General features: G+C 40.4%; 1 protein-coding gene across 4 annotated transcripts in view; it reads right to left on the bottom strand.

Moving 5' to 3' along the window:
* AOPEP (aminopeptidase O (putative)) overlaps positions 1-25,015 on the bottom strand; it is a 346,624-nt gene that overhangs the window by 286,639 nt on the left and 34,970 nt on the right. For all 4 annotated transcript variants that reach the window (XR_003612126.2, XR_015766844.1, XR_003612127.2 and 1 more), the window contains exons 2-3: positions 18,246-19,181; positions 4,810-4,976 (exon numbers count right to left, since the gene is read on the bottom strand). Coding sequence is in view for 1 of the 4 variants with exons in the window: in XM_028122247.2 (XP_027978048.2) it covers positions 4,810-4,976; positions 18,246-19,042 (964 nt within the window). In the remaining 3 variants the exon portion in view is untranslated. The remainder of the gene's footprint in view (positions 1-4,809; positions 4,977-18,245; positions 19,182-25,015) is intronic.

The raw sequence follows: 25,015 nt of genomic DNA, 5'->3' as shown, positions 1-25,015 counted from the left end.
GAAATCAATTTACTACAGAAAGGAAAACAAGCTTAGGAAATTGGCATTCCCATTATGATACACGACATAACTTCTATGAAAAAGTAGTAAAAAGCCATGAGGAGACAACAGGCTGAGACAGTGTAACAGAGTAAGACCAAAAGACAACAAAGTAACAAGATAAAAAATATGAGGAAGGATTGCAAGATACTGTTATAGTAACAACTTAAATCTGTAATGTAATTACTAAAGAACAAAATGTCTCTATAGAAAATCAGTGTTACAGAGTATAAGTAAAACATGAAAAGGCAAGGGGCGCCTGCGAGGCTCTGTTGATTGGGCATCTGCCTTCAGCTCAGGTCATGACCCCCGAGTCCTGGGAACAAGCCCCGCGAACCCCACATCAGGCTCCCTGCTCAGCAGGGAGTCTGCTTCTCCCTCTCCCTCTGCCTCTCCCCACTGCTCCTGCTCTCTCACTCACTCGCTCTCTCAAATAAATAAAAATCTTAAAAAAAAAAAAAGAAAATTAAAGAAAAGAAAAGGCAAGCCATACAGACTGGAATATATTTGCAATATACACATCTGACAAAGGGCTTTTATCTGGAGTATATAAAGTAGTCCTACAATCTAATAATAAAACAACCTAAAAACCCATATTAAGTAAATGAGTAAGTGGCTTGAAGAGATGTTTTTTAAAGGAAGATATAAGAATGTACAGTAAGTACATGAAAAGTTGCTCACCATCACTAGTCATCAGAGAAATGTAAACTAAAACCACAAGGAGATAGTATTTTACACCCAGCTGGAGGGCCAAAATTAAAAGGACTGACAACACCAAGTGTTTGCAAGGATGCACAGCAGCTAGACTCTCCTACATTGCTAGTGGAATATAAAATGATTCAGTCACTTTGGAACCAGTTTGGCAGATACTTACAAAGTTAAAATATACATATATGATCCAGCAATTGCACTCTTGGGTATTTACCCAAGAGAAATGAAAATCTATATCCACAAAAAGGCTTATACATGAATATCCACCGCATATTTTTTTGTGATGGCCAAAAACAATTCAAATGTCTCTCAGGAGGTGAGCAAATTAAAAAAACAAAACAAAACAAAAAACCTGCAGTTTACTCATATAACTGGTGACTATTCATCAATTTCTTTATTAAAAAAAAAAATTTAAGTAAACTCTACCCCAACATGGGGCTCAAACTTAAAACCCTGAAATCAGAGCCACATGCTGATCCAGCTAGATGCCCCCATCAATTTCTTTAAAAGAGAATAAACTATTGCCACCTATAACAATATGGATGCATGTCACAAACATATAGAGCCAAAGAAGCCTGACACAAAAAAGTACACACAGAATAACTCCATTTATATGAATCCACAGGAGAGGTATAAGTAAACTACAGATACAGAATTCAGATCAGTGGTTGACTAGTATGGGGTTAGGAACAGATGGCAGAGGCACAGGGAATTTCCAGGGTACCAAACATAGTCTACATCTTCATAGGGATGCTGATTAATTACATATGTATATATATTTGTTAAACCTCATGAACAAGACTTAAACTGTGTGCATTTTATTATATGTAAGTTATACTTTAATAAAGTTGATTTTTAAAAAATGGTACCCACAACTAGCTACATTCTAGGAAGTTTTGAATTACATAAATAAAAAAAAATTCTATGAGTCTCTAGGCAGGAAAATCAGACTACTTTCAAAGAATAAAAAAAAAAAATGATATCATGGGGTGCCTAGGTGGCTCAGTTGGTTAAGGGACTGCCTTCGGCTCAGGTCATGATCCTGGAGTCCCGGGACCAAGTCCTGCATCGGACTCCCTGCTCGGCAGGGTGTCTGCTTCTCCCTCTGACCCTCCCCCCTCTCATGTGCTCTCTCTCCATCTCTCATTGTTGCTCTCTCAAATAAATAAATAAAATCTTTAAAAAAAATGATATCAGATTTCTCCTCAGAAATTCTAAGGGATGATAATGAAAATGTTTAATTTAAGAGGGAAAAAAAAGTCTTAAGAATTTTATACCTAGCCAAGGATTGTTCATAACTGAATACAACAAAAAGCCAACCTAAATATGGGAGGGCTCAGAAAATATACCACATATCCACCCTTCCAGAAAAAAAATATTGGGGCATCTTGATGGCTCAGTCGGTTGAGCATCTAACTCTTGATATTGGCTCAGGTCATGATTTCAGAGTTGTGAGATCAAACCCCATGTTGGGCTCTGCCCCTTCCCCCCCTAAAAATACATATATATAATAATATATATATATATATATATATATGCCATTTCCCAGCTGAGAGATGATTCAAACTTAAGGGCTCAAAAGTAAAGAAAGTCTAAATACTTACTACAAATATGTTTTGAAACTGAACAAAAATATAAAACAGGAATTGTAATTCCTAGAAGAGAAGATGTAAGACAAAAACAAAGTATAAAGATAATATCAGTCCCAAGCTACAAACTGTATTAATTAAAACCGGGGAATGTGAGTGAGGGAAGATGAGAGAAGTAAATGCCCATTAAGTTTATTATTTGATTTAGACCCAAGTCAAGAGCTATTGGTTAACTAAATTGTGAAACAGCCATTTATGGAATACTCTGTAGTCATAAAAATAATGAGGAAGCTCTTTATTATGTTCAGATATGAAATTAGCTATAAGATAAATTTATTCTAAAGGAAAAAGCAAAATACAAAAACAATGAGTATAGCATGTTATGATTTGTGCAACAAAAAAGGAAAAATTATACCATACACAAAAGAAATTGGTCACCTTGATTGCCTTAGGGGGCAGTTCCTGCGTAGCTGGAAATTAGGAGCAAAAAGAAGACTTTATTACAATTTTCTTGTCCTTTGCTCATTTGTAAAGAAGCCATGTATTTGTGACCCATTTTTTAAAAAATAACATTTTTAAATGTATTATTTGTTTTGTTTTGTCTTGACTTGGAGAATCAAGTTAACACTTACTGAAGACTCCAGTACATGCATAAATCTACTTTCTAATAAAGGAGATATCACAAATCAAAAGAGTATACTTATCATGATGAGCGCTGAATAATGTATAGAATTGCTGAATCACTAGATTGTACGCCTGAAACTAATGTAACAGTGTATGTTAACCATATTGGAATTAAAATAAAAAACTTAATTTAAAAAAAGGAGATTTTACAAGTTAGCAAAGATCTAATAAATGATCTTGGAGCAAATGGTTTCCTATTTGGGAAAAAAAAATTTAATTCTCATTTCACAACCCTGACCAAATAAACTGCCAAGAGATTAGAGAGTTATATTACAAGAATTAAACTAAAACTTAAAAATATTAGAACAAAACAGGTGAATCTCAGAACAGCAAAAGACTTTCTAAGAGAAACTTGACAGGTTTCACTACATAAAAATTAAAATCTCCTATAAATCAAAAACATTATATGAAATTAAAAGGCATACTATAAACTGGGAACAATACTTTCCACAAACATCATAAGAGATTAATATCTTTATTTTATTTTATTCTTTTATATAGGAGACTAGCTTACAGATTTACTTAATGTAAGTCTGTGACAAGAGGAGCCCCCGGAAGGAAATGAAGACCAAAAGAAACCATCTGCCAGTGCACTTTTCTGCTGACTTTGAGGAAGAGTGGACAGTCAACTCAGGAACAGTGAGAGGGAAGAGATGCAGAGGAGAAGGTATGTGGGGAGGTGCTTGGAGCTTCCATGCTTTCTCCCAGCATCTTCACATTTAGCAACCTGGAAGCTCCAATATCTTTATTTTTTTTAAGAGCCATTCAAATTAAAAGATGAAACAAACTTCTGAAAGCCTCACTAAGGCCTCAGAATAAAAACGGGCAAAATAAGTAAAGAGTTAATGACAATGGTTAAGAAACGTCGGAGGACAAGTGGAACCTCACTGATCATTGAAATAATCCAATTAAAGAGAGAACTTCTCTTGCTGAACAGACAGGGGATGCTCTCGGTAACTGGGACCCTCATAACTACTCATGGGAGTGTAAATTGGTACCTTTCTGGAAAAGAACTTGAAAAATGTACCAACAACCTTAAACATGTTCAAAACCTTTGATTCAATAATTCTCATTTTATACAAACTATCTCCTCAGGGGTTTAATGCAATATAATAAGAAAAAAAAACCTGGAAACAATAAGAATGTCTAATAATATGGAAACATTACATAAAATCTGATATGCTCATACAAGAAAATTAGAAAAATTTTACCTGGAGTTAACACGCTCTGGATCGCAACTGAAAAAGTTAATTACTGCAATAAGCAAGTGATTCGCAGACAAAACCTTGATGCATTAGCACTTGCCTTCCATCTTTCTTACACACCTTTGGTTCAGAGCCAAATGGGCAAACAGTGTGCAGAGCAGATGCCTTAGCAGGACAACTCCAGGGGGCCAGCCAACAGGAAGGAGCTCTTTCGCCTGGGATAATGAATAACCTTACTGAACTACAGGCAAGTTAACTGTAATGAATGGTGTTTCCATGACACACTTGCCTGCCCCAAAGGGGACCACCCACTTAAGGCCCACAAACCACCAGGTGAAAGCAACTACTAAAATAATCTAGGAATTGATAACTCTGGCATGAAGAGCCCCCAGTCCCATGTCCCAACTCCCAAGTGCCCCTCCCCATCCCCTGCTATTTTCTCTGGCAAAATGTTTTTAGTATGTTCATTCCAACCCAACTCATAAAGGAGCTCTTTAAAGTTGAGAAAAACATTGCATACTGGATCCCTGGGTCCAGCATGTGTGCACTACAGAAAGAAGCACAGAACACATGTACAGTACCTTCCCGAAGCTGTGTTGGCTTGGCAGAATTTTCCCCACTCATTAAAACAACAAAAGATGCAGCTGCTCGAACTGTAGCCTGCCATGTTGACATGGCAACGGGTGGCTCCTGGCATGGAAAAAGGGCCCTGTTGTTTATGGGAGATCCCATAGTATAAACACATGGCCTGCATAAGAAAGACAAAGAAACAAAAGGGGGGAATCTTTAAATGAGTTGTCACTTTTCTCACCACCATGGTAGTGAAGGTTAAGTTGAGCTTTCAAAGAGAAAACATTTGAGGCTTTGTAGTTGACTGGTTTCAAAGCATTTTGAACTGAAACTGCCAAGGGCTGGCTATGTGAATAGCCGAGTAGTAATTTCTCCCAAATGAATTACTTAAATATGTAAAGACGGGTTTTTTTTTTAAAGGGAAAATATTTTTTTGGATAAAGCTTTAAATTTAATATTTATACTACCCTTGCCCCTCCCCTTAGGCCCTTGTACCTTCAAAAGAAAAGAAGTTTGAGAGACATTCTTACAAACCTTTTGGAAAACATTCTGGAAAAGAAAATATGTTTGGAGATCACCGACATATTAATGCTTGGAAAAACAAGCTGGTGGTCTCAAATCCAGTTGCTGGCGGGCAGATACCCCCAATCTTGGAAACCACCATCTCAAATGGAACCCTTGTGGGAAACCTTGTGTGGAGGCCAAGAACAGGGGTTGGGCATATAAACAGGACTGTAGGTCACAACAACCGGGCTTGTGATGGGAAGGCCAAGTGTAGAGTCATTACAAACCGAGTGTAGGAAACCAAATGGTATGATGTTAGGGCTCATTCTGCTACAATTAAAAACTACAAACCCACCCATACCGAGAATGATCCTTTCCGTGATTAAGTCAGAGGACAGCGACGGCAAAGATCCATGAGATCAAAAGAACCCATTCTTTTGACACCATAGAGTTGAAAGCACAAGGGTGACCCTCAGGAAAATGTCTTAAGAAAATGTCTCCACTTTTTGCTTTTCAGGAATTATGACAAATATGATGTAGTTTTAATCAGCTTGATTTATAGAGTAAATGAATAGAGCACAGCACTACCTCTCCTGGGTAAAGTGGTTTTCCTTTTTCATTAGCATCGTTATGACTGAACATTTACTGTGTTCCTAAAACGTGCAGGAACACACAGAATGCTGGTCCTATTCCGTCAGGGCCCAGTAAGGAAAAGACACACCAGTCTGGATCTTAACAAACAGAGGTGATTTAGGGGGCTGGCGATCCAAGTGATAGAAGAGCTGAGAAGCCAAACGGGGGAAAGTGAGGCAACCCAGGGATCAGCCCAGTGGTAAGTAGCTGCTATGAGTCCTCTGGCAGAAGCCAGAGTCACGGTGGGAACTGTCCAATGGGTGCTGGGACCAGAGAAGACTAAGTCACTGCTGGAGATGCCAAAGGAAATAGGGAGGGGGAAAGAAATACCTTGTTTCTCACCAACTCTTGCTCTCAAATTTTCCCCCACTGCCCTACATGGGCCAAACTTAGTAGGAAGCAGAAGACAGGGGAGCTTGGGAAATGAGGTTCCTTGTCATCCAGAGATCACAAGAGCAGAAACTGGACCTCAGAGCAAACAGGCTGTTGCAGTCTACCTATCCTAGCACTGTACATGCTATGATAACTCGCAGGTCTAATACAGGGCAGGGAAAGATTAGAGATTCAGGAGACTGTAGTCCTGGCCAACTTTTTAAATGACTTGACCTCTATGAGTCACATGTCAAATGCGGATGGGAGGCAGAGAGCTGACCTCTATTCTGGGCCATAAACCTATCATTCTGATCCCAAGACTATAAATCTAAGAACAAAAGTAAATTTTCATAGAAGACCCAGAATCTCCCACCAATGAGTTCTCAACTCCCACCTTAGTCCCCTTGGGCCCTTGGTCAATTGACTTAATCTTGGTTAAACGTGCAGCCTCAGGCTGTTGAAGAACCCAATGAGGAAGCCTACTAGGGTTGATTCCTCCCAGGTGGGGCTGCTAGTGGTGGGTGCATGATGGGAGGGGTGCTGTCGCAGCGCAAGTAATTAAGGTACGCTTACTTCTGAAAATTCTAACTATTAAGTGTTTTGCTTTATCCCCAAAAGCCCATCTTAGAGAAGGATCTCAAGGAGGAAAAGTACCATCAGTGGAAACAGGGTGTATTCCTACTGGCCAAATGGCAGGTGTAACTCCTGCTTCCTCTGACAATGGCAGATACTGAGAATCGAGGCTTTCTTTCTCACTGAAGCAGGATGGATCCCCCAACTTTTCTCAGTTAAAGGCTCTACTTCCAATCTAAGTAGCCACTTCCGATCTAAGTAGACTCGTGGAGTTAAACTATTTGTGAGACTTACAAGGAAGTTGCAGACGCTTGCCTAGATAGAGATTTCCTAAGACTTTCTCTACCTTAGGCAAAAAGGGGAGCTGACCTCATATCATGGTCTTAAGTCCCAGTGATGTGGGGAACAAAGACAGAAGGAAATGTAAATAAAATTAAATGTCCTTATAACCTGCAGCCCATTGACAAATACTTGAGACAGGCAGAGAATGACATTCCTCCAGAAACTCCCAAGGGTCTTAATGCTTTGCTAGAGGGAAAATCAACCTTAGCTTGACAACAGCTAGGCCTCCAGGATCCTGTGAGTCTTCTCTAGCATAAGTCCTTTTGGAAACTTCTCTTTGTCTTTAATTACCCCAACTCCAAGTATATAATCAGCCGTTCCTTACTACCCAAGTGCAGCGCTTTCTGCCCAGGGTCTTGTCTCTGTGCTTTATTTATTTTTTAAATTAATTTATTTATTTGAGGGTGGGGCGAGGGAGAGGGAGAGAAACTCAAACAGACTCCACACTGAGCTCTGACGCAGGGCTTGATCCCACGACCCTGAAATCAGACCTGGGCTAAACCAAGAGCCGGACACTTAACCAACTGCTCCACGCAGATGCTCCCTGTACCCGTACTTTAATTAGACCACCTTTTTGCACCAAAGAGGTCTCCAGAATTCTTTCTTGGCCATTGGCTCTGAACCCCAACATTTCCACATTAGGTCAAGTCTGAAAGCACCTGTGCTCTCTTGCTGTTGTGCTCAGCACCTGGTTTCTGTAAGGTGACTGGTGTTACAGATATTCCCCTTCCCTGCAGAGGGAATGAATCCTCCCTGAAAGGATGGCTTGCCAACAGGTTTGCTCTCCTTCTCCCTGTATATAAAGTTTCATTCAGCCTGTGTCCTTAGGTATGTGGTCCCCAAGGCTTCCCCCATCAGCCTCCACACCTCCACAATCAGACTTACGATAGAGGTCATATCTGAGAAACACAGCAGAGGAAGAATCAGATGGACTTAGTGCATTGCTGAAGGAGAGGGAGAAGGAAAGCCTCTCTGAGGCAGCTGGCCTCTAAGTTGGCCCCCAATGCCCCCTGCCTCCTGGTATCCATATCCTTATGGAGTATGCTCGCACACTGTACCAGGGATGGTCTGTGTGACCAATAGGATATGGCAGAAGAGAAGTCGCTTCTGAGAACAGAGAATTTAAAAATCTGTGCCTTTCACTTTAGGGGTTCTTCTATCACTTGCTCTGGGGTGAATCCAGCTGCCATGTCAAGACAGTACTCAAACAGGCTACGAAGGGGCCCATGTGCTAGAAAGAGAGGCCTCTGGCCCACAGTCAGTGAGGACCTGAGGCCTGTCGACAACCACGCAAATGGATTTGGAAGAGAATCTTCCAGCTGCAGTCAAGCCTTGAGATGCCTGTGGCCCTGAGAGATAGCTGACTGCAACCTTATAGGAGATCCTGAGCCAGAACCACCCAGTTAAACTGTTCCTGGATTCTTAACCCTCAGAAACCGTGTGAGATAATAAATGTTTGTTCTTTTAAGCTATTAAGTTTGGGGTGATTTGTATGCAGCAATAGATAACATAATTTTCTCAGGTTTCTGGCTCTGGTGATAAGATGGATTGGGAAGCAATTAAATAGGAAAGTCAAGAGGACAAGCAAGATCACAGGAAGGGACAAGGGAGGAGAGTCCCTATTTAATTTGCACATACAGGGTTTTGCACACCCTATGGCAGAGGACATTGTATGGACACAGAGATCCTGCTTTTCTAAAGCACAAGTAGTATAGTGTTCAGCAATGGGACTGAGTGTCAGAAATTGGACCGATCACAGAAAATTGAGGAATGATGGGTTTATGAACTAAGTATTGATGCTGCCCGCAGATTTGAGTCTGGGTACCACCCACAAATCAGGGAGTGTGTGTGGGAGGAAATCCTCCCATTGGCTGTATATTTAAAAAAGCATGTTATCACCATCCTTTCCTTTCCCATTCTGGATTTTTTCCCCTCTGAGTGGTCTAGTTCTAGATATTTCGTTCTAGAGCTCTGCCCTGACACCCTGGCATCTGCTCTTTCTACCAGACTGTCACCTGGACACCTGAATTCTCTCACTGTGGGGATTAGTTACCTGGCCAGGCCCCCAAAAAGCTGTTGCCTCTCACCCGCCTACTGTCCTCACAATTCTCTTCTGCTACCTCCTCTTTACGCCGCTGGGGCATCCTTACTGCTAAAATCTATGTGTGTTCTTTCTCGCTTTCTGTAGAGGCTGGAGCAATGGAATGTAGAACAAGGCAAAAGAGCCTACAGTGACCACCTGGCTGAATACAAACGGGCCCATCAGGCCACCCACCTCAAAATATCCATAAGCCCTAACAAACCAATGGGCTACTTACAAGCAGGCACAGGTGCCAAAAAATGGAAAACTCCATACTCCCCATACCTCCTCAGCTTCCCCCTTTAAGTCCAGCCCCACCCACCACCTCCTGGCAGTCTCTCCCTTGCGGTCCTGCCTGCCTCACCCTTGTAGTGTATTCAATAAACTTCTTGCTCCTTTGTTCTGCCTCCAGAGAATTCTGCACCCCCTGTCTGCACCCCCTGTGCCACCAGTCCCCACCTGATAGGGCCACCCCACATCTGGGGGCCCCCATCGGAATGGGAGAGACACCACACTTCCCTCTGGTCTCCAGAGCTGTAACTCTGAAAGTGTAACAGCCCCATCTATAAATATAGCCACATCTGATAAAAGACTCAATCGCTTTCTCATTGGAATGTTTTCACAAATAGGAAAATAATCACCTAGGCAAAATTTCTTGAAAACGCAGATTATCTTCGTGCTCCCAGCCTACTCCTTTCTTGGCCTTTTCCCCTTTCTCAGTTGCAGCCTAGCCTCCCTCCTTCCTTCCCAACAAGCCCACACCAAGCACCAATGACTTCATAAGCAATGGCCTTTGGAGCTTTTAAAACCTGATATCCTTATGCATGTCACACATCCTAGTATAAAGTTAAGTGACTATACATATTTCATTTATTTGTGAGAGAGAGCAAGCACAAGCGGGGGAACAGCAGGCAGAGGGAGAAGCAGACTCTTCGCTGAGCAAGGAGCCTGATACGGGACTCGATCCCAGGACCCCAGGATCATGACCTGAGCCGAAGGCAGACGCTCGACCAACTGAGCCACCCAGGCATCCCAAGTGACTATATTTTTAACAGAGATGAAAACTTAACCTCTGGATAAAACTCTAGTGGTGGAATTTGGGGTATCTGACAAAAAAGTGGGGAATGGGTGAACATAGGGATTTCACTGAGTCATAAAAATCATACTCCCCACATGGTGATTCAAGAATCAAGATGGCTCCCATCATACACACCTACAAATGAGAACTACAGAGAGCTGATTTCCTGTCCCCACACCCTGTGCCCCAAGAGGGGAGGAAAATCTACGCATATTTATAAGTACGCTCTGCAGCTATCTGGATGTGTAATCACTGAAGTAAATGCAGCTGTGTTTATTCAACATGCACAGCCTTGCACCTCGGCCACGTTGCTAAAACGCTCATGGGACAGATGTGCAGGCGCCAGCCTCCAATGCTCATAACTTCATTATTTCCAGACTCAATAATTCCTTCCAGCACACAGAGGAAAACTCTCTCACACCAGGGCTCATCCCACATGCCCTAGGATAGCCACCCAGTGAAAGGCTCCCTGGGGAGCTCAGTTAAACTACATAGGAGTTGTGGGGGGTGGGGAGGAGGACACTGAAAAATCGGAAAGAAAATGGAAACAGCGTAAGAGCAGACCCATGACTTGCTGCCATTAAAGAACTAAACTGAGGAAGAACTTGTCAGAACAGCTACTACCTCAGCTTGATACATGTTTGTGTGTTCGTGCAGTGATTAAACAAGGACGAGACACACTACGCTGCTATGGTCTGAATGTGTCCCCCTCAAATTCCTATGTTGAAATCCTAATGCCTATGTGACTGTTGGGATTAGGAGGTAGGCCCTCTGGGAGGTGCTTAGGTCACATGAGGATGAGGATCTTATGAATGAAATTGATGCCCTTATAAAAGAAGCCCAACAGAGCTCCTTAGCCCCTTCCCCCATGTGAGGACACAGTCAAACGTCAGCAGCAGTCTGCAACCCAGAAGAGGGCTTTCATCAGAGCCTGACCATGCCGGCACCCTGATCTTGGACTTCCAGCCTCCAGGAACAGTAAGAAATAAATTTGTGGTATTTTGTCATCATAGCCCAAATGGACTAAGACATACACCTTCCAATGTAAGAGGTCGGTGAACACTCACATGCTTGCTCATTTTCTTGAGGAGCCATCCATAAAGGAAAACTTGTAGGGGATTGATTCAAAAATATATTTTATTTCTCTTCAATTGACAACTACATGCATTTGTCTTTTTGCAGTCAGTGTGAAAAGGGGGTTGTTCTTAATTTAAAAAATGTTTGATGTTCCACCACTTTCCATAAAATTGCCCATTTTCAGAGACTTGGTACCACCATTCAGTGACTGGGGAGAGGGCTGCCTTAGGAGAAGCAGGCAGGAGGTGATAAGATGAGCCCAGAGTTGCCATGGGTGTGGCTTGTTGGGATGTTTTCCCACAATGAAGTACTGATCTGGTCACTGGAGGCCAGGAGGCCACAGATGTGACATTACTGTGAGTCCGATTCTTTTAGAGAACTTGCCTGGGTTATAAAGTCTTCAGGCCTCCTCCAATTCCTTAACATCTCTTCTCCTTCCCGCACCTGATCTTTTGTAAGACTCCATGTTCTCATTAGACCCAACTGACAAGCAAACAACCCTCTTGCTTTCTTTGCCACAAAAACCAAGAGGCAGACTACTAAAGTAGGAAATGTCAACTATGACTCACTCTCTCCCCGCAACTCTACACATAGACCTTCCTTATTATATTCTCCTTCATGGCACAATTACCAAAACTGGGATCCCCCAATCATACTGGACATATGGCAGGTGCAAGGAGAATGCTGCTTGGACTCAGATGGTGTGTACAAAGTGAACTGGACTGAATGGAAGTGGTTTTGAGTCAGAAATTCACCACTTTTTTCAGCACAAGTGTTTTGGGTGCAAAACAGGCAAGCTGTTTATAAAGGCAAAGACAGTATTTCTCATTTGGAAGTCTCATCTGGAGATCCTAAGATGAAATCTCTTTTTAACACACGAGAAAATTAAGCCTCAGGTATGTAAAAGGCCTTATCTGAAGTCACACAGCTCAGCTAAGGGGCAGCACAGCTCAGCCCAGTCTTCTGGTCTCTGGCTCTCACTTTCCAGGTTCTTTCCAACACACTATCCTCTCTGGTTATGTCATTGTGATTTGTCATTTTCTACTGATGTTTGGTTATTCAGGGTTTTTCTATTTGGTTGGTTAGTCATTTGGGTTACTTGTGTAAATTAAGACAGTCCATCATTGCCTTTTCTCCTGTGACTTAGCGGGGATTCTGGTAAATAGAGGTAGATCTAGAATCAAGAGGAGAAAGAGGCTAAAACAGAACCCTTCTAAACATTTCCAAGTTTGGGATTATCAGTTCCTCCTGTAATCTTACAATGATATGATAGCATTAATATGTACTTCCACTTCAGTTCTCATGAATTTCATATTGGTTTCTTGAAGCAGGAAGGAAAAAAATGGATTAACTGTAGAAATGTTCCTTTTAGACCTGAAATCTTCCCAAAGATCTTCTGCTCATTCTTTTCAAACTTTCCTTTATAGTGAGATATTAAATAATGAAACTATTTTCATGGGGGAAGGAAAAAAACATGTTTTAACATCTGGTTTTGATGTCAAACTAAAAATACTCCAAAAGTCTACATCTTCCTTGGTCCAACAGCTAAGTAATAAACATAATAGAGAAAAATCATTCTCTTTAGTATTTTGCCAACCTCATCCTGGTCTTGTCTAAAACAACATCATACTGATTTAAGGAATTGAAAATTTTTAATATTACTTTAAATTATAATGCATTTTCCTAGTCAGTTTCCTTATCTTTAACGATGATCCAAGTAAGTGGAGTTTTAAAAATGAATTTCCCATATTTAACTGAATTTCCACTCCATTCAACTCATGTTCGGTGACGTCATTAGCTTAAGCCCAGGTTCCCTAGACCACTTGGCCAGTTCCACAACTATTATAATGATTCTAAGGGAAAAGGGAACGGGTTACCAGAGAGAATGCTTTTGGTTTTAAATAACATTTTATTCAGTGGAATAGAAAAGTACATAAATTTTGAATTAAAGATTTCCATTTCTAAAAGTCTTTTTAAGTATACTGAAGATCTAGAACCAAAAAGATACCAAGTCCCCTTTCTTCCTAGCTCAGCAACAACCCCTTAATACATTCTTGACTCTGTTCCTGTTCTCAAATAGTTCTTCAAAATATTTTTAGAGGGCAGAAAAAAATCACACTACACGAAGTAAACAGGCTTTCCAAGGAGCATGTTGTATCAGACTATCATATATGTGTCTGTTTAGGTGGTCCTTTGTAAATGTCACCTGTAATCCAGTATCTACATGAGAGGCCAGAAAGAACATTTCAGTTCAAGAACTTCCATAATCCCACAATGACTAAGCGCCAGTAGGAAAATGTAGCTTTTGTAACGATCAGGCACTTCATTTTAGAACTAGAATTACAATGGAGGGAAAAGAAATTACTGACAATTATTGGAAGAAATACCCTTTTATAACTTCAAATACATTTTCAGTTCTCCAAAAAATACTGCCACGTGATAAAAATGGGAAGGCAGTCCTTACTTTTGTAAGAGATTTCAAGGTAGAAAGATGGTGACTGCTTTCCAGATTTGAAGTTTATTTTTTTAATAAACATTACTTTTGGTCAGGTTTAAATTTATTTTTTAATTAACATATAATGTATTATTTGTTTCAGTTAGATTTACTCTTAAGTGCAAAGATAATACACAGATTTCCCATTTACCCCATACGCACTGTTATTAACATCTTATATTAGTATATTTGTCACAACTGATAAACCAGTATTGATACATTATTAAAGTCTGTATTTTATTCAGATTTCCTTGGTTCTCCCTAATGTCCTTTTTCTGCTCCAGGATACTACATTCCTTTTAATCATCATGTCTCCTTAGGCTTCTCTTGACTGTGACCATTTCTTAATACTTTCTTTGTTTATGTCGACCTTGAGAGGTTTTTTTTTTAAGATTTTATTTATTTATGTGAGAGAGAGCACATGAGCGAGGGAAGGGGCAGAGAGAGAAGCAGACTCCCCAGTGAGCAGAGAGCCCGACGCCGTGCGGTGCTCAATCCGAGAACTCTGGGATCACTACCTGAGCCCAATGCAGAGGGTTTAACCCTCTGAGCCACCCGGGTGCCCCAACCTTGAGAGTTTTGAGGAGTACTGGTCAGGTATGTTGCTGAATGTCCCTCAACTGGGATTTATCTGATATTTTTCTCTTGGTTAGATTGGGGTTATGGGTTTGGGGGAGGACAATCACAAAGATGTCATTTCATCACATCATACCAAGGATACACACTATCAACATGACTCCTCACTTTGATGTTAACCTTGATCTCCTCACTGAGGTCATGTTTGTCAGGTTTCTACGATGTAAAGTTACTCTTATTTCTTAGCCCATACTTAATAAGGGGCAGAGTTATGTTCCACCTCCTTGAGGATGAAGTATCTACATAACTTGGACAACTTCTGTACCTTAGATATGTCTATTCTCTATTTGTTTATTTATTCAAATATTTATTTATATTAATGCAAACTCATGAATATTTCTTTTATACTTTAGGTCATCATCCAAAACAATTTTATACTGTTGCTCAGTTTTGGTCATTAGGAATTCTTTCCAATGGCTCCTTGGACCTTGGGCATATACCCTCAATTGTGGGCTACTACTGCTGCTGTTTGAGCACTTCCTTATTTTCTGGCACTACAAGATGCTCCAGGCTCATCTTGTATATTTCCTACAGTCTTAGCCATTCCTCCAAGAAGCCCTGGTTTCATTATTGGAGAGTGGTATTAGAAACCAAGACCCAGGCACTGTGCTTCTAGACCCTCCCAGATGGCAAGCGAGGAAATTTATGTGTGTGTGCTAATCCTTGGAAAACACCTATTTATAATTATTTCTATATGCAACCATCTGTATCCATCTTAAACTAAACATTAAACATGAGTTTATAGTGATATCTCCCATTCTAATCTATTACACCACAGGGATCATTCTAGCCTATTCCTCTTGCTCATCTGTAACCTCCCACTTCAACAGTGAGAAACCTGGCTCCCAGATTTACTTAATTTACTTAATTGCTCAATTCCAGTATACACGTATAGTGGTACTAGAATTGTTAACTGGTACGCCCATAGGAAATAACTTTATCAACTACAGCACAGTATTTAGGCACAGTTCCTTTTGCCTTTAGTCTTACAAACTCCACTCATTTCCAAAGAGACTTAGGTCAGCACCTTTGTCCCCAAGCCCCTTCAGTGAGGTTGCTTCATACATTTTTAATATAATTTGATTGTTTTGTCATAATTTGCATTCCATCCTGGAATCCTTTGATCTCTTATTTATATATTATCAAACTAAATAATTTAAGTTTTATTTTCAACATGGGGTAGGTGAGGGTGACAAGGGGAGAAGACACTGACGGAACTCGAAAGGGAAGGTACCAATTTAGAGATTTTCTTAAGTTTCTGTCTAATAACTGCTTAAAAATAGAAATTCACTGAAAGCTAATATATTTTTTAAATGTACTGAAATCTTTGCATACAATAAGGGACAAAAGTAAGAAATGTAGCTCCCTTTCACAACTGAAACATGGATTTTTTTCAAGGCGCTTTCAGTAACTTTATTCAATTCTCCTAGTTGTAAAATGAGAATAAAACATTTTGTATCCAGGACTAAGAAGGTAGGTATGCTGATAGTATTCTGCCACTCAAGGATAAAATGTTAGTTTCAGTAAATATAGACTCTATGCCTTGGAGAAAATAAGCTCTACCCAATTTTACTTTTCACACAATTGTAAAATTTTATGTATTTTCACACAATTGTATTCATAAGGCTTTGTAACCCTGATGATTATTATCTGCTCTTATCACTAAGGAATTTTTTCTGTCTAGCAACCTGGGATCCTTAGGCATTTTAAAGTCCTTAAAGTATCCAAACAGTTACCAATATACACCTAGATTTATTTGTAAGCATGTGGAAGAGTTTAGAAAGATTTGGTGGCCATTCATGGACGATTATCTTGATTGTAATAAAATTACCCCCAAAAAAGACAAAAGGGAGAGAAAACATCATTTGAGGATTTCTTCTGTGAAACAAAATTTATTATTCTTGTAAGGCTGCATATGTGCCATTTATTTACTAACATATAATCACGAACTCCCAAGGATACAGTTTAAACTCCTGCTATGGTCATGCATTTTACTGAATTATCAGAAAAGGAGACATCACGAGTAAATCTGCCAAGTCAATCTTCGCAGGAAAAAGATATGCCCAAGCACCTCTTCGGTTTCTTTATGGAAATCAGCATTTATCTGTAACTCATTCCTACTCAACACCTGACATGTAATAATGTAATTCACAAGTCTAATCTCTTTCTGGGTAGTGAGCACTGAGAAGAAAGCCATGTTTGAAGCCATTAATGAGTATTTCTTCCAACTACTGTCAATAGATTCTTCTTCCCCATTATTCTAATTCAGAAATGAAGTATCTGGGAGTGTTAAAAACTATGATTTCCTAAATTAAGTATTCAGAAGCCATATTTTATTAAATCTTACTGAGAACCCTACCCTTAATAATTTCAAAAAACTCTAAAGATACAATAAGAACACCTGTTTCTTTCCCTCATGGTCTCACAAGAATATCCAATAAGTTATTCTATATATAAATCAGTATGCTTTTGTACTGGTGTAAGTTTGCACCAACCCTGCAATTTCTCAAAGGCTGCCTCAGACTCCAACAGAAATAAGACAAGAGGTGAACTCATTCTCAGTGGGGCGGGAGACCAGAGCAGAGAGGTAAGACTAGAGGTGAGGAGAAGGATAATTAGAGCTCAAAGTCAAAGTGATGCTTAAAAAAAAAAAAAAAAAAAATCTAAAAGGTTTTTGGGGGTGGGTTGGGGAAGAGATCTAAGCAATTTCCCAAGACCACTGCTTCTGTCAAGGGAGTCATGCTCTAAAAGAAAGAGCTCAAAACAAGTTCATTGAGATCAGCATTCCTCCAGCCAAACTCTGCAATAATTACTGTATTGATCTGCAGTACATTAGCACAAACAGGTAAAATAATGAGGAATCAATGAAGTTTGATTTTAAAATTCTCAAATTCTAAGAACCCTGAACAACTGTTGGAGGAAGGGCAAGAAGAAAAGCACAAACGGCTGCCTGAACAGCTCAATACCTCACCAATCCCTTCTCTCCACACTAAAAACCCGGAGTCTCCTGGGGTCAAATGGGAACCGCGGCCAAAGGAGCAAGTGTGCAGTCTTGGCAGGGCTGTGTCATGCGCCTCAGAAACAGACCTTTCCAGTGTTTGGGGGTTCGCACTATATGACAAGTGACAGAGTCCAGAGAGGCACGGCTGCCAAAAGACAGGTTCAGTAAGAAAGTCACAAAGCAGAGCTGGCTTTATTTGGAAGCCCTTGGCCAGGCTTCAGACTGACCCAACTTGGTGGCAGTTTATTCCCTCGGGGGGAATATGATGGAACTTTGAGAAAGGATTTGCTCAGAGACATGTATCACTCCCATCTATAGCACTGAGGTCGCCAGCAGAGATCCCAACGGAGAGCTAGGCTCGGGATTTAATCATTAGGCTTGCCTTTCAATCTCCTAACTCTGAAACATAGGGGCTGAAAATAAAGTAATCTTTTCATCATGACTTAAGGAAATAATCCTATTGAGAGTTGAGCATGCCTGGGAATTCACCTGCTTTACTGTGGGCCTAGGGATTTGAGGATAGATGGGTAATGCCACAGAATAGAGAGAAGCATCCTTGCCGAGACCGTCCCCTGTCAAAGAGCATCCGTGCAAAGGCTCATCTCCCAGTGTGTGAGATTAACAGGCAGGGGGCTGTGGAGCACCCGGATAACCTACCTGCCGCTCTGGTCTGAGGTCCATGTAACGGATCGCCCCTGGGGTTTGGTGCTGTACCATATCCTTATGGCATGAGGAAAGTCAGTAGCTGTCTGAGCCCCTGTCTTCCTGATCTGTAAGCTCCAAGTGTCAGTGTCAAACAGGAGCTCCCCACAGCCAGGAGCCTGGCTGCAGCCAGCATAATAGTCTAACTGCTCCCGCCAACGCCCTGCAGGCAGAGTGACAAGTTCATGTACAATCTGATTCCTGAGCTCCTCGGAAACAACTGTGAGCTTGGGAGACCTTGTAAATTTGTCAATACCTGGCACAGCAGCAACATCCACCTCCTCTACCTTCAACACGGATAAATCACAGCAGTCCAACACTAGCAAAAAATCCTCACTCCCATGATTCCCTGTGTCACAGCGGTACTTTGAGCTAGAAATCCCAGAAGCCTGTTCCTGGTTGTCATGGTTACCATCTTTACCAGAAGTATCTTTTTCACCTTTACCACAGATTGCAAAATCATTATATCCTGTTTTAGATGAGAAGGTCCTTGTATCTGTCACAGGACTATGGCAGGGTGCAGGCATCCTAAAACTGCAGGCTTCGTTTGACTCTGATCGGCAGGTGTCCTTGGTGGAACCACTCTGTTTCTCGAATCTGTCCCCAGACTCAAAGAAAAGCACTATGGTGCCCTCAATGATTTGACTTTCGAAATCCACATCTAAATCCAGTACATAGTGCTTCACAAGTATGTGGCTGGTGTTGGCCATGAGAGGCAGGTCATCCCGGGAAGGGTCCAGCTTTATGTCCATGGTGTCGGTTGTTGTTCGAGAGCTTTGTTACAATCTCAGAAGGGGCTTCCTATCTGCCTTAATCTTCCGGAATCATAAATGGCTGCTTACCAAAAAAACACCTGGTGTCACAAATTGTGGTTCCACAACTTTCAGTCCCCTGGCAAAGAAGAAAAACACAATTAGACAAAATTCCAAACAAGACCCTAAGTGTTCCTACAACCACTGCTTCAGCAAACTGACTACCTCCTTAAATAATCCCCCAATGTGGTAGAAGCTCAGGGCTAGAAGGCAGACTAATCTTTCTGGCTGACATCAAAGAAAGCTGCATTATGGGTTTCTAAAAATATTTCAATTACCAATGGAACGAAAGGGGCCTCCACAAAGCCCGAAGAATGGTGCTCTTAACTAGAACAGTCCTTGTTTTGGGAAAGAGCAATTGTTATGCAAAAGCATAACAGAGCGTCACTGTGCCTCTTGTTTTAAAAGATATTAAATGCATCGTTTCTAATTTTGTGCATCAAAGATAAGTGATTGTTTCTCTACTGTGATTCTAAGTAACAAATGTGAATGAAGGCTAAATGGCCTCATACGTTTTATTCTTTGAGAATAATAATTTAATACATAAAATGTAACTCCAGGGATTAATGTACTTTTCACATTAGGACTGCTCTCATATCAGCACTTCCAGTAAATTACAGGAAAATGAGCCAATTTACCAGGAGTGCATTCTAAGTATTCCTTTGAGATTGTTCATGGAGATTTTTCAAATTTATAGTTAAATACTCAAGGTATATCATTACATCTTAATAGCTGAAAACCCATTAACATTCTGGATAATAGCCTTCTTGTGGCAAAAAAAAAAAAGTCTTCTCATTTGGAAAAAAAAAAGTATGCATATATCTATAAAAGGAAAAAGAAATTAAAATGTAGAAACAGATGTTGTAATAAAATGCCCAAGTTCTTCATAAAAGTTCTGAATCAAAATGTATTCTTATTTCATAATAGCAATCCACCTAGAAGAAAAATTATTACAAATTATTTCAGTCCCTGTTGTGTACCTGATTTTTTTCAGCGTATGCTGTTCTTTATTTTTTATTCTTTTACCAAAAATGAAAAAGGGGGGGGATAACAACTCTGATGGAGTAGATATATTTAAAATAATTTTTGTATTTCTAAATATCAGGAGGTATTCTTGTATCAACTACAAAACAGTATCACCAGCTTTTCAAGTAAAACTGAGCCCTCCCTTTTCATTCTGTTTAACTGCTCCTCACCTCCCCTCAGATTTTATGTGCCTGTCTACTAGACTCTTTAATTCTCTTCCTTCTAGAATCTCATTCCAGAAATCAAACCTACTTAATTTTCACCTTCTACATCTCCACAGCCTATTTCCTCAGGAAAATCTTACCCACCCTAAGGGGTAAAAAAATCTGACTTCATGCTACTTTCCCAGTCGTAGAGACCATACACCCTTTGCATCCTTGTCCTCTAGCCAAAGGGCCTGCTCAACACTCTGCTCCCTAAAGATGACCGGACACCAGGCCTCCATGCTCTTTGGACTAAGCCATGTGCCATACCTGGAGTGCACCCACAGCCACCTGCCAAATTCTGTTCTTTCTCCACACCCAGTTTAAATACAATCACCTCCTGAAATCCTTCCTTACTCCCTATTCTCCCACCCTTCACCAAACTGCATGTGGGAATATACAATCTGATTTTTTTAAAGTAATGGGAATTGAGAGAAATCAGGGATGCAAAGAATACTTTGAGATTACTTTATAAAGAAGCTGGCACTCCCCTTGGTTCTAGAAGAATCAATGGGCAAAAGGAAGAAGGCAGAATATTTCCTTTTCTGCAGGAAAGCAATTGAACTTGTCGTGTAAGGAATAACAACCTTCAATAAAGCCCTTAGGTATATCTATGTAATGAAAAACAAGATGTTAAAACGTCATCCTGTTGGTGTTTGGGGCTGCTAATATGCAGTCTTTTGTTGATTGGGCTCTTTAAAAAACCTTACTTAATATTTTTTTAAAAACCTGAGTATATACACACACACAGACAAGAAGAAAATCTGAATCAGCTGAGACAAGGGTTAACTTAGTGGCTGTGTACACCATGTCTGAAGAACTGTCTAACTTGTGTAACAATATAAATATAACCATTCATTGTCTAACCCTAATAGATCCTTTCATTTATTTGTGAAATTTAATATAATTTAAGACTCAAACATATACTACAGAGCAGTTTTCACCACTGCTTTGTGACTGGTGGCAGATAACAAGGCAGCCTTCGAGCCCCAACCACAACCAAGCCTGTTAATATCACCTTGTCACCCTAACTGGCAACAGTTTGCTCTTGGGTGGATTCTTGAGTACACTCCCCATAGTTGCAGTTCTAACTCTTTTCTTCTTTTAACTTTCTAGTTCCATGCCTGCTGACTCATTCTCAGTTGATTATTTGGCCTCCTACTTTACTGAGATGATTTCAAATCTCTGAAACTCCATCATGGCTCAAGTATCTGTAGTTCTTCACAACTACTGCCTTCTCCTTTCTGATTCAGAGGAGACAATATCCCTTCTCACCAAAGCTAATTCCTTTCCCCTTGAATCCTAGCTTTTGGGGTCTGAAAGGGCCAAATGAATGGCACTCTTCTTGCCCATCCAAATTCTGAACATACCAAAAAGTAAGATGAGGATATGGCAGAGGGATACCAAAATATCACCATTATTACTGATGAAGGCTAAACTGAACAATATGATTTAGTGTGGGAGCCAAAGGTACTTGAAAATTGAATCCCCAAATTCAAAAGATTTACCCACAGGGTCACAGGAAACACTGGATCAGGTCAAAGCTCCCAGAGGAGAGGGTACCCTCCCCAGGAAAGAATTAGGGCCTGGGGAAGTAAGGAGAAAAGCTCTCCAAGTTCAGGATTGCTGCCCAAAAGCAAAAGGGAAGACCTGAAAAGAGCAGAACATGCTCAATTTCGTCTTCTCACTCCACCTCCCTTAAGGTAGAAGAACTAAAGTGATCAGCAACGTTACAGTAATTAAGCTCCCCTCACAAGACAGGAAACATCAGAAAGAAGAAAGAGCTCCCCCCGCCCCCCGCCCCGGAACACTATCTCCTTCCATTAATTTGGAATCTTGTTCCATTTGACAAAAAAATGTTTCTCTTGCCAACATTTTCTTCCTCTCAATGTTTCCATCCTGTTCCTAATGTTTCCAACACCCCCCAGGGCTACCATCTTCAAAAACAAACACTGCAATACATCCATCAAAGCATTATGTTGTACACCTTAAAAACTAATACAATGTTATATGTCAATTATATCTCAATTAAACCAGGAAAAAAACAAACAAACCAAACATTTAACCCTGTTGCCTATGTTAGCTAAGTCTTTACTTCTTTGCATTTTGGAGCTGACAAATTCCTTAGGGCTCACTTAGTCGAACTCTCCAGTTTTACAAATGATGACACTGAGGCCCAGAGAGATAAAGCAATTCGGTCACTCAATTCTGATGCTTTTCTCCTTGCTGATTCTTTCCCTTGGAATTCTCATCCTCCAGCTCTTGTGGCCATTTCCTTCATACTGTCCAAGTCATAAATCAAATGTCACCTCATAAGACTGTCTTCTATATTCTCATTCTATCTTGTCTACCATCTTCAAGTTGTGTGGACTAGACTCAATTCATATTCTAATAGCTTTGGGGGTAAAAGGAGAAGTTTCGGGCCAGCCCCAGAAGATTCAGATCACGGTCACCTCTGTCTGGTTTCCAACCTAAGTTATGTATAATGTGTGAATCTGTTAGAATTCACTGCTTATTACACCTATTTCCTCCTTGCCTCGGCTTCTTAGATGACCTGAATCTCCTTTCTCTGCAACTATACAACTCTCACTGATGTCAATCAGGGTCACAGTCCCATGTTTGGGGAAGAACTGAACTTACTGTGGTTGCGAATGCTTGTACATGGCCACCTTGTAAGGCCTCTCTCAGCAAATAATAACCATATTTCTAAGCAGTCTGTTGACTTCAGCACTTCTTGCCATTATTGTGCTCCAATTTAAAATGCCAGCCCGTCTCACTGAAGCATTTTTCCATTCTCTGTCATAAGCCATAACATATAAAATTCCCCCCTTTATCAAACCCAATGGTTAGTTTCCAGTGGCTAACCACTGCTGCCTCTAAAATAAGTGTACTACGTGCTATGTATTTTAAATGCTTAAATGATTGTCTCAGCAACACCATTAAAGGCTTTAAAAGAATTAATGTACAGCAATATTTTTCTTGAGAAAGGTGGGAGGAGGGGGGAGGAAGGGAGGATCAAATACTAAACAGAGTTATGGCACGGGGAAGAAACTGCCTTGCCACTTTCAATCACCCAAACAGAAATGCACACATCTACAAATGTGTAAAATAGCCTCTGTAGAGCCATTCCAGATCCCTCTAAAGAGAGTAATTTCATTCTCCTTTCAAGCTACAGGCCATGTGTATCATTCTCATGACCCTCAACTTACCCTGCTTCATTTTGCAGCTACCTCTACCTTCCAATGGTCTATAAGCAACTAGGGATTCCTGATTCATCTCTCTGTGCATGACCACGTTAAGTAGAATGCCCTACACATAGTAGGTTCTGAGTAAATATCTGTGGAAGTGACATCTGAGGGCATTTATAATTTCTCGTTATCCACAGAATAGGGGTTCTGGCTTGCATAGGTCTAGTAGAAAGTTATGCTTAACCACCATCTTCCTCCAAATAACTCTCAATTTTTCTTTTTTTTTTTTAATATTTTATTTTTTGACACACAGAGAGACACAGCGTAGAGAGAACACAAGCAGGGGAAGTAGGAGAAGTAGAAGCAGGCTTCCCACTGGGCAGGGAGCCTGATGTGGGGCTCGATCTCAGGACCCTGGGATTATGACCTGAGCTGAAGGCAGATGCTTAATGACTGAGCCTTCACCGGTCCCTCTATGCCACATCTCTTTTCCTATAAGCAACTCAAGAGAAAGGGAGAAATTGCAAAAATGCTTACTATATAGTACTGAGCACACTATGAGTAGTTACAAAATATTTAATTCTACAGACTACTTGTTCAGAGGAAGACAGCTTTCTGCTATTCCAAGTGTGTTCATTCTGTAGGATACAATGATTGCTCTTAATGACAGCTAGTTTATATACCTTTATATACCGAAAAGTATACTGTTTCTGAGCATAGTTCCTCAGACATTCAAATGCATATAATCATAGGAACATAGCTTATTACTGTGAAATTTAATAAAATAATTTCAGAATTAGGACTCTTAGAAGTACAAATGTATTATTTTGTATTTAAAAGTGTCACACTGACATATTATTCTGTAACTTATTTCTTTCACACAATGGTTTTGAAATACAGCCACACAGATGCACATAAATCTAGCTCGTTTCCTTTAACTGCTGCTTAGTATCCCTATATGAATATTCTATAATTTGTCTTTACATTTCTCAGCTAATACTTAAATTCTTTTAAATTTTTCATTATTACAAACCATGCTGCAATGAACATCCTTATATATGTCTGCTGGTGCACATGTGCAAGTGTTTCCTGGATAAAACACCTAGAAATTCCATTTGGCCTGAGATTGGTATTGTCATACCTGCTTTCTTTTGGTTTGTTTTTTCCTGATGTATCTTTTCTATCCCTTTATTTTTATTGTTAACTGCTCTGGGTTGTTTTGCCTTTTCCCTTGGATATCTTTTTAAAGCAACACTTGGCTGCATTTAAAAAATATAATTATGGGGATGCCTGGGTGGCTCAGTCAGTTAAGCATCTGCCTTCAGCTCAGGTCATGATCCCAGGGTCCTGGGATCGAGTCCCACATCAGGCTCCTTGCTTGGCAGGGAGCCTGCTTCTCCCTCTACCTGCTCTGCCTGCTGCTCCCCCTGCTTGTGCTCTCTCTCTCTGACAAAAAAATAAAATCTTTAAAAATATATATATATCATTTTTAATAA

The sequence above is a fragment of the Eumetopias jubatus genome, unplaced genomic scaffold, assembly GCF_037043125.1.
Source record: "Eumetopias jubatus isolate StellerSeaLion01/CBP00866 unplaced genomic scaffold, mEumJub1_p1.0 scaffold_15, whole genome shotgun sequence".
Taxonomy (NCBI): domain Eukaryota; kingdom Metazoa; phylum Chordata; class Mammalia; order Carnivora; family Otariidae; genus Eumetopias; species Eumetopias jubatus.
This window is presented reverse-complemented; position numbering and strand designations above follow the sequence as displayed.